The sequence below is a fragment of the Cetorhinus maximus genome, unplaced genomic scaffold (genome assembly GCF_964194155.1).
Source record: "Cetorhinus maximus unplaced genomic scaffold, sCetMax3.hap1.1 HAP1_SCAFFOLD_1351, whole genome shotgun sequence".
In the NCBI taxonomy this organism is placed as follows: domain Eukaryota; kingdom Metazoa; phylum Chordata; class Chondrichthyes; order Lamniformes; family Cetorhinidae; genus Cetorhinus; species Cetorhinus maximus.
This window is the reverse complement of record NW_027597292.1, coordinates 69110-79361: the sequence shown is the minus strand read 5'-3', so window position 1 is coordinate 79361 and position 10252 is coordinate 69110. Positions and strand designations below refer to the sequence as shown.

The 10252-nt window shown below is 43.5% G+C and overlaps 1 protein-coding gene across 1 annotated transcript in view; it reads left to right on the top strand.

Annotated features, from left to right (window-relative positions):
* The first annotated feature begins 278 nt into the window (after positions 1-278).
* Positions 279-10252, top strand: part of LOC144676095 (3 beta-hydroxysteroid dehydrogenase type 7-like) — a 42457-nt gene continuing 32483 nt past the window's right edge. Inside the window, exon 1 of the mRNA XM_078536609.1 lies at positions 279-464. Within this exon, the coding sequence (XP_078392735.1) occupies positions 308-464 (157 nt within the window). The 5' untranslated portion in view covers positions 279-307. The remainder of the gene's footprint in view (positions 465-10252) is intronic.

Genomic DNA, 10252 nt, shown 5'->3' with positions numbered 1-10252 from the left:
ATGCATTCACACACACTCAGAAACACACAAACACACACATACATCTCTCACACACAGACACTCACTCTCACACTTGCACTCACACAAGCACACTCACACTCGCACCCACACTTAGTCTCGCACACAGACAGACACACACACACACACTCACAGGCACACATCTGTTCACTACCAGATGAAGTGGATCTTTGACTTTAAGCCATTGGGAGTATTGAGAAACTAATTCACAAACCTTTTCAGATCTTTAACAGAGAGTGAACTGGTTGCACAGGTACATAGAGACAAAGACACACTCACACACAGGGGCATGGCTGATCGACCGGGACAGGTGTATCTGGTCACAGGGGGCTGTGGATTTTTGGGCCGGCACCTGGTGAAGATATTGGTGGAGCGCGGAGAGGGAATCTCAGAGATTCGAGTCTTCGACACAAAGGTGGACAGAGATCTGGAGTCCCTGAGCACAGGTAAGCAGCAGTTCACCCCAGCCCCAGATTGGAGGGATGTCAGACCCAGTCAGCGTCCCCGACCGACAATCCAATGAGATAAGCATTGTCCCCGAAGATAAAAGCAAAACGAAGGTGGATGCTGGAAATCTGAAACCAGAACAGGAAATAATGGGAAATTGCAGCCGGTCTGACAGAGTTTGTGCAGAGAGGAAGAGGGGAAAGGTTTCCAGTCCGTATGACTCTTCAGAGCTAGAGAGAGATAGAAATGCAATGACATTTACATTGTTTAAGGGGCTGTGGAGTAGGTAAAGCTGGAGAGAAGGTCAGAGATAAGTGTAATCAAAGGAGAGATTGACAAAGGTGTCATGGAAAAAAAGACTAAGGGGGTGTTAATGATAGTGGGAAGGGCTCATGGAGAAAAGGACAAAGGGAGTGTTAATGGTAGTGGTAAGGACTCATGGACAAAAGGACAAAGGGAGTGTTAATGGTAGTGCTAAGGGCTCATGGAGAAAAGGACAAAGGGAGTGTTAAAGGTAGTGGTAATGACTCATGGAGAAAAGGAGAAAGGGGATGTTAATGGTAGTGGTAAGGACTCGTGGATAAATGGACAAAGGGAGTGTTAGTGGTAGTGGTAAGGACTCATGAACAAAAGGACAAAGGGGGTGTTAATGGTCGTGGTAAGGACTCATGGACAAGAGGACAAAGGGGATGTTAATGGTAGTGGTAAGGACTCATGGACAAAAGGACAAAGGGAGTGTTAATGATAGTGGTAAGGACTCACGGACAAAAGGACAAAGGGAGTGTTAATGGTAGAGGGAAGGGCTCATGTACAAAAGGACAAAGGGAGGGTTAATGGTAGTGGTAAGGACTCATGGACAAAAGGACAAAGGGAGTGTTAATGATAGTGGTAAGGACTCATGGACAAAAGGACAAAGGGAGTGTTAATGGTAGAGGGAAGGGCTCATGTACAAAAGGACAAAGGGAGTGTTAATGGTAGTGGTCAAGACTTATGAACAAAAAGACAAAGGGAGTGTTAATGGTAGTGGTAAGGACTCATGGACAAAAGGACAAAGGAAGTGTTAATGGTAGTGGTAAGGACTCATGGACAAAAGGAGACAGGGAGAATGAGTGATAGTGGTTAGGACTGATGAAGAAAAGGACAAAGGGAGTGTTAATGGTAGTGGTAAGGGCTCATAAACACAAGGACAAAGGGAAGGTTAATGGTAGAGGGAAGGGCTCATGTACAAAAGGACAAAGGGAGTGTTAATGGTAGTGGTAAGGACTCATGGAAAAAAGGACAAAGGGTGTGTTAATGGTAGTGGTAAGGGCTCATGGACAAAAGGACAAAGGGAGTGTTAAAGGTAGTGCTAATGACTCATGGAGAAAAGGAGAAAGGGAGTGTTAATGGTCGTGGTAAGGACTCATGAACAAAAGGACAAAGGGGGTGTTAATGGTAGTGGTAAGGACTCATGGACAAAAGGACAAAGGGAGTGTTAATGATAGTGGTAAGGGCTCATGGACAAAAGGACAAAGGGAGTGTTAATGGTAGAGGGAGGGGCTCATATACAAAAGGACAAAGGGAGGGTTAATGGTAGTGGTAAGGACTCATGGACAAAAGGACAAAGGGAGTGTTAATGGTAGAGGGAGGGGCTCATGTACAAAAGGACAAAGGGAGGGTTAATGGTAGTGGAAAGGACTCATGGACAAAAGGACAAAGGGAGTTTTAATGGTAGTGGTAAGGACACATGGACAAATGGACAAACGGGGGGTTAATTGTAGTTGTAAGGACTCATGGACAAAAGGACAAAGGGAGTGTTATTGGTAGTGGTAAGGGCTCATGAACAAATGGACAAAGTATGTGTTAATGGTAGTGGTAAGGACTCATGGACCAAAGGACAAAGGGGGTGTTAATGGTAGTGGTAAGGACTCATGGACAACAGGGCAAAGGGATTGTTAATGGTAGTGGTCAGGGCTGATGTATAAAAGGACACAGGCAGTGTTAATGGTAGTGGTAAGGACACATGGACAAAAGGACAAAGGGGGTGTTAATGGTAGTGGTAAGGGCTCATGAACAAAAGGACAAAGGGAGTGTTAATGGTAGTGGTAAGGGCTCATGTACAAAAAGACAAAGGGAGTGTTAATGGTAGTGGTAAGGACACATGGACAAAAGGACAAAGGGTGTGTTAATGGTAGTGGTAAGGACTCATGGACAAAAGGACAAAGGGGTTGTTAATTGTAGTGGTAAGGACTCATGGATAAAAGGAGAATGGGAGTGTTAATGGTCGTGTTAAGGGCTCATGGACAAAAGGACAAAAGGGGTGTTAATGGTAGTGGTAAGGAGTCATGAACAAAAGGACAAAGGGTGTTTTAATGGTAGTGGTAAGTACTCACTGGTTAAAGGAGAAAGGGAGTGTTAATAATAGTGGTAAGGACTCATGGACAAATGGACAATGGGATTGTTAAAGGTGGTGGTAAGGACTCATGGACTAAAGGATAAAGGGGGTGTTAATGGTAGAGTTAAGGACTCATGGACAAAAGGTCAAAGGGAGTGTTAATGGTAGTGTTAAGGGCTCATGGACAAATAGACTAAGGGGGTGTTACTGGTAGTGGTAAGGACTCATGGAGAAAAGTACAAAGGGAGTGTTAAAGGTAGTGGTAAGGGCTCATGGACAAAAGGAGAAAGGGGGTTTTAAATGTAGTGGTAAGGACTCCTGGACAAAAGGACAGAGGGGGTGTTAATGGTAGTGGTAAGGGCTCATGGACAAAAGGAGAAAGGGGGTTTTAAATGTAGTGGTAAGGACTCCTGGACAAAAGGACAGAGGGGGTGTTAATTGTAGTGGTAAGGACTCATGAACAAAAGGAGAAAGGGATTGTTAATGGTAGTGGTAAGGGCTCATGGACAAAAGGACAAAAGGGGTGTTAATGGTAGTGGTAAGGAGTCATTAACCAAAGGATAACGGGTGTTTAAATGGTAGTGGTAAGGACTCATGGATAAAAGGACAAAGGGAGTGTTAATGGTTGTGGTAAGGACTCATGGACAAAAGGACAAAGGGGGTGTTAATGGTAGTGGTCAAGACTTATGAACAAAAAGACAAAGGGAGTGTTAATGGTAGTGGTAAGGACTCATGGACAAAAGGACAAAGGAAGTGTTAATGGTAGTGGTAAGGACTCATGGAGAAAAGGACAAAGGGGGTGTGAATGGTAGAGGTAAGGACTAATGGACAAAAGGAGACAGGGAGAATGAGTGATAGTGGTTAGGACTCATGAAGAAAAGAACAAAGGGAGTGTTAATGGTAGTGGTATGGACTCATGGAAAAAAGGACAAAGGGGGTGTTAATGTTAGTGGTAAGGGCTCATAAACACAAGGACAAAGGGAGGGTTAATGGTAGAGGGAAGGCCTCATGTACAAAAGGACAAAGGGAGTGTTAATGGTAGTGGTAAGGACTCATGGAAAAAAGGACAAAGGGTGTGTTAATGGTAGTGGTAAGGGCTCATGGACAAAAGGACAAAGGGAGTGTTAAAGGTAGTGGTAAGGACTCATGGAGAAAAGGACAAAGGGGGTGTGAATGGTAGAGGTAAGGACTCATGGACAAAAGGAGATAGGGAGAATGAGTGATAGTGGTTAGGACTCATGAAGAAAAGGACAAATGGAGTGTTAATGGTAGTGGTATGGACTCATGGAAAAAAGGACAAAGGGGGTGTTAATGTTAGTGGTAAGGGCTCATAAACACAAGGACAAAGGGAGGGTTAATGGTAGAGGGAAGGGCTCATGTACAAAAGGACAAAGGGAGTGTTAATGGTAGTGGTAAGGACTCATGGAAAAAAGGACAAAGGGTGTGTTGATGGTAGTGGTAAGGGCTCATGGACAAAAGGACAAAGGGAGTGTTAAAGGTAGTGCTAATGACTCATGGAGAAAAGGAGAAAGGGAGTGTTAATGGTCGTGGTAAGGACTCATGAACAAAAGGACAAAGGGGGTGTTAATGGTAGTGGTAAGGACTCATGGACAAAAGGACAAAGGGAGTGTTAATGGTAGAGGGAGGGGCTCATGTACAAAAGGACAAAGGGAGGGTTAATGGTAGTGGTAAGGACTCATGGACAAAAGGACAAAGGAAGTGTTAATGGTAGTGGTAAGGACTCATGGAGAAAAGGACAAAGGGGGTGTGAATGGTAGAGGTAAGGACTCATGGACAAAAGGAGACAGGGAGAATGAGTGATAGTGGTTAGGACTCATGAAGAAAAGGACAAAGGGAGTGTTAATGGTAGTGGTATGGACTCATGGACAAAAGGACAAAGGGAGTATTAATGGTAGAGGGAGGGGCTCATGTACAAAAGGACAAAGGGAGGGTTAATGGTAGTGGTAAGGACTCATGGACAAAAGGACACAGGGAGTGTTAATGGTAGTGGTAAGGAATCATGGACAAAAGGACAAAGGGAGTTTTAATGGTAGTGGTAAGGACTCATGGACAAATGGACAAACGGGGGCTTAATTGTAGTTGTAAGGACTCATGGGCAAAAGGACAAAGGGAGTGTTATTGGTAGTGGTAAGGGCTCATGAACAAATGGACAAAGTATGTGTTAATGGTAGTGGTAAGGACTCATGGACCAAAGGACAAAGGGGGTGTTAATGGTAGTGGTAAGGACTCATGGACAACAGGGCAAAGGGATTGTTAATGGTAGTGGTCAGGGCTGATGTATAAAAGGACACAGGCAGTGTTAATGGTAGTGGTAAGGACAAATGGACAAAAGGACAAAGGGGGTGTTAATGGTAGTGGTAAGGGCTCATGAACAAAAGGACAAAGGGAGTGTTAATGGTAGTGGTAAGGGCTCATGTACAAAAAGACAAAGGGAGTGTTAATGGTAGTGGTAAGGACACATGGACAAAAGGACAAAGGGTGTGTTAATGGTAGTGGTAAGGACTCATGGACAAAAGGACAAAGGGGTTGTTAATTGTAGTGGTAAGGACTCATGGATAAAAGGAGAATGGGAGTGTTAATGGTCGTGTTAAGGGCTCATGGACAAAAGGACAAAAGGGGTGTTAATGGTAGTGGTAAGGAGTCATGAACAAAAGGACAAAGGGTGTTTTAATGGTAGTGGTAAGTACTCATTGGTTAAAGGAGAAAGGGAGTGTTAATAATAGTGGTAAGGACTCATGGACAAATGGACAATGGGATTGTTAAAGGTGGTGGTAAGGACTCATGGACTAAAGAATAAAGGGGGTGTTAATGGTAGAGTTAAGGACTCATGGACAAAAGGTCAAAGGGAGTGTTAATGGTAGTGTTAAGGGCTCATGGACAAATGGACTAAGGGGGTGTTACTGGTAGTGGTAAGGACTCATGGAGAAAAGTACAAAGGGAGTGTTAAAGGTAGTGGTAAGGGCTCATGGACAAAAGGACAAAGGGGGTTTTAATTGTAGTGGTAAGGACTCATGGACAAAAGGACAAAGGGGGTGTTAATGGTAGTGGTAAGGGCTCATGGACAAAAGGAGAAAGGGGGTTTTAAATGTAGTGGTAAGGACTCCTGGACAAAAGGACAGAGGGGGTGTTAATTGTAGTGGTAAGGACTCATGGACAAAAGGAGAGAGGGATTGTTAATGGTAGTGGTAAGGGCTCATGGACAAAAGGACAAAAGGGGTGTTATTGGTAGTGGTAAGGACTCTTGGAGAAAAGGGTAAAAGGAGTGTTAATGGTAGTGTTAAGGACTCATGGACAAATGGACTTAGGGGGTCTTAATGGTAGTGGTAAGGACTCATGGAGAAAAGTACAAAGGGAGTGTTAATGGTTGTGGTAAGGGCTCAAGGACAAAACGACAAAGGGGGTTTTAATTGTAGTGGTAAGGGCTCATGGACAAAAGGACAAAAGGGGTGTTATTGGTAGTGGTAAGGACTCTTGGACAAAAGGGTAAAAGGAGTGTTAATGGTAGTGTTTAGGGCTCATGGTCAAAAGGACATAGGGAGTGTTAATGGTAGAGGTAAGGACTCATGGACAAAAGCACAAAGGGGATGTTAATGTTAGTGGTAAGAGCTCATGGACAAAAGGACAAAGGGAGTGTTAATGGTAATGGTAAGGCCTCATGGACAAAAGGAAAAAGGGGATGTTAATGTTAGTGGTAAGGATTCATGAACAAAAGGGCAAAGGGAGTTTTAATGGTAGTGGTAAGGGCTCATGGACAAAAGGACAAAGGGAGTATTATTGGTAGTGGTAAGGGCTCATGAACAAAAGGACAAAGGGAGTGTTAATGGTAATGGTAAGGGCTGATGGAGAAAAGGACAAAGGTTGTGTTAATGGTAGTGGTAAGATCTCATGGACAAAATGACAAAGTGGGTTTTAATGGTAGTGGTAAGGACTCATGGACAAAAGGACAGAGGGAGTGTTAATGGTAGTGGTAAGGACTCATGAACAAAAGGACAAAGGGAGGGTTAATGGTAGTGCTAAGGACTCATGGAGAAAAGGACAAAGTGGGTGTTCATGGTAGTGGTAAGGACTCATGGACAAAAGTAGAAAGGGAGTGTTAATGGTAGTGGTAAGGTCTCATGGACAAAAGGGTAAAGGGAGTGCTAATGCTAGTGGTAAGGTCTCATGGACAAAAGGGTAAAGGGAGTGTTAATGGTAGTGGTAAGGACTCATGGACAAAAGGACAAATGGAGTGTTATTGGTAGTGGTAAGGACTCATGGACAACAGGACAAAGGGGGTATTAATGGTATTGGTAAGGGCTCATGGACAAATCACAAAGGGGGTGTTAATGATAGTGGTAAGGACTCATGAACAAAAGGACAAAGGGAGTGTTAATGGTAATGGTAAGGGCTCATGGAGAAAAGGACAAAGGTTGTGTTAATGGTAGTGGTAAGATCTCATGGACAAAATGACAAAGGGAGTGTTAATGGTAGTGATAGGGGCTCATGGACAAAAGGATAAAGGTGGTGTTAATAGTAGTGGTAAGGACTCATGAACAAAAGGACAAAGGGGGTGTTAATGGTATTGGTAAGGACTCATGGACAAAAGGACAGAGGGAGTGTTAATGGTAGTGGTAAGTACTCATGGACAAAAGGACAAAGAGGGTGTTAATGGTAGTGGTAAGGGCTCATGGACAAAAGGACAATAGGGGGTGTTAATGGTAGTGGTAAGGGTCATGGACAAAAGAGTAAAGGGAGTGTTAATGGTAGTGTTATGGACTCATGGACAAAAGGACAGAGGGAGTGTTAATGGTAGTGGTAAGGACTCATGTACAAAAGGACAAAGTGGGTGTTAATGGTAGTGGTATGGACTCATGGACAAAAGGACAAAGGGGGTGTTAATGGTAGTGGTAAGGACTTATGGTCAAAAGGGCAAAGTGGGTGTTGACAGTAGTGGTAAGGGCTCATGGACAAAATGGTAAAGGGAGTGTTAATGGTAGTGGTAAGGACTCGTGGATAAACGGACAAAGGGAGTGTTAGTGGTAGTGGTAAGGACTCATGGACAAAAGGACAAAGGGAGTGTTAATGTTAGTGGTAAGGACTCAGCAAAAAAGGACAAAGGGAGTGTTAAAGGTAGTGGTAAGGACTCATGGACAAAAGGACAAAGGGAGAGTTAATGTTAGTGGCAAGGACTCAGCCAAAAAGGACAAAGGGAGTGTTAATGGTACTGGTAAGGACTCATGGAGAAAAGGACGAAAAGAGTGTTAAAGACAGTGGCAAGTGATCGTGGACGAAAGGACAAAGGGAGTCTTAATGGTAGTGGTAAGGACTCATGGACAAAACGACAAAAGGGCTGTTAATGGCAGTGGTAAGGAATCATTGACCAAAGGACAAAGTGCGTGTTAATGGCAGTGGTAAGGAATCATTGACAAAAGGACAACGTGCGTGTTAATGGTAGTGGAAAGGGCTCATGGACAAAAAGACAAAGGGAGTGTTAATGATAGTGGTCAAGACTTATGAAAAAACAAAAAGGGAGTGTTAATGGCAGTGGTAAGGACTCATGGACAAAAGGACAAGGGGGGTGTTAATGGTAGTGGTAAGGACTTATGGACAAAAGGACAAATGGGATGTTAATGGTAGTGGTAAGGACTCATGTACTAAAGGACAAAGGGAGTGTTAATGGTAGTGGTAAGGACTCATGGACTAAAGGACAAAGAGAGTGTTAATGGTAGTGGTAAGGAATCATCGACAAAAGGAGACAGGGAGAGTTAGTGATAGTGGTTAGGACTCATGAAGAAAAGGACAAAGGGAGTGTTAATGGCAGTGGTAAGGGCTCATGGACAAAAGGACAAAGGGAGTGTTAATGGTAGTGATAAGGACTCAGCAAAAAAGGACAAAGGGAGTGTTAATGGTAGTGGTAAGGACTCATGGACAAAAGGACAAAGGGAGTGTTAATGGTAGTGGTTAGGACTCAATAACAAAAGGACAATGGGAGTGTTAATGGTAGTGATAAGGACTCATGGACAAAAGGACAAAGGGAGTGTTAATGGCAGTGGTAAGCACTCGTGGATAAAAGGACAAAGGGAGTGTTAGTGATAGTGGTAAGGACTCATGAACAAAAGGACAAAGGAGTGTTAATGTTAGTGGTAAGGACTCAGCCAAAAAGGACAAAGGGAGTGTTAATGGTACTGGTAAGGACTCATGGAGAAAAGGACGAAAAGAGTGTTAAAGACTGTGGTAAGTGATCGTGGACGAAAGGACAAAGGGAGTGTTAATGGTAGTGGTAAGGACTCATGGACAAAACGACAAAGGGGCTGTTAATGGTAGTGGTAAGGAATCATTGACAAAAGGACAAAGTGCGTGTTAATAGCAGTGGTAAGGAATCATTGACATAAGGGCAAAGTGCGTGTTAATAGTAGTGGAAAGAGCTCTTGGACAAAAGGACAAGGGGGGTGTTAATGCTAGTGGTAAGGAATCATTGACATAAGGGCAAAGTGCATGTTAATAGTAGTGGAAAGAGCTCATGGACAAAAGGACAAAGGGGGTGTTAATGCTAGTGGTAAGGACTCATGAACAAAAGGACAAAGGGGGTGTTAATGGTAGTGGTAAGGACTCATGGAGAAAAGGACAAAGTTAGTGTTAATGGTAGTGGTAAGGAATCATTGACAAAGGACAAAGGGGGTGTTAATTGTAGTTGTAAGGACTCATGGACAAAAGGACAAACGGGGTGTTAATTGTAGTTGTAAGGACTCATGGACAAACGGACAAAGGGAGTGTTATTGGTAGTGGTAAGGGCTCATGAACAAATGGACAAAGGGAGTGTTAATGGTAGTGGTAAAGACTCATGGACAAAAGGACAAAGTATGTGTTATGGTAGTGGTAAGGACTCATGGACAAAAGAACAAAGGGGGTGTTAATGGTAGTGGTAAGGACTCATGGACAACAGGGCAAAGGAATTGTTAATGGTAGTGGTCAGGGCTGATGTATAAAAGGACAACGGCAGTGTTAATGGTAGTGATAAGGACACATGGACAAAAGGACAAAGGGGGTGTTAATGGTAGTGGTAAGGGCTCATGAAGAAAAGGACAAAGGGAGTGTTAATGGTAGTGGTAAGGGCTCATGTACAAAAGGACAAAGGGAGTGTTAATGGTAGTGGTAAGGACACATGGACAAAAGGACAAAGGGAGTGTTAATGGTAGTGGTAAGGACTCATGGACAAAAGGACAAAGGGGTTGTTAATTGTAGTGGTAAGGACTCATGGATAAAAGGAGAATGGGAGTGTTAATGGTCGTGTTAAGGGCTCATGGACAAAAGGACAAAAGGGGTGTTAATGGTTGTGGTAAGGATTCATGAACAAAAGGACGAAGGGTGTTTTAATGGTAGTGGTAAGTACTCATTGTTTAAAGGAAAAAGGGA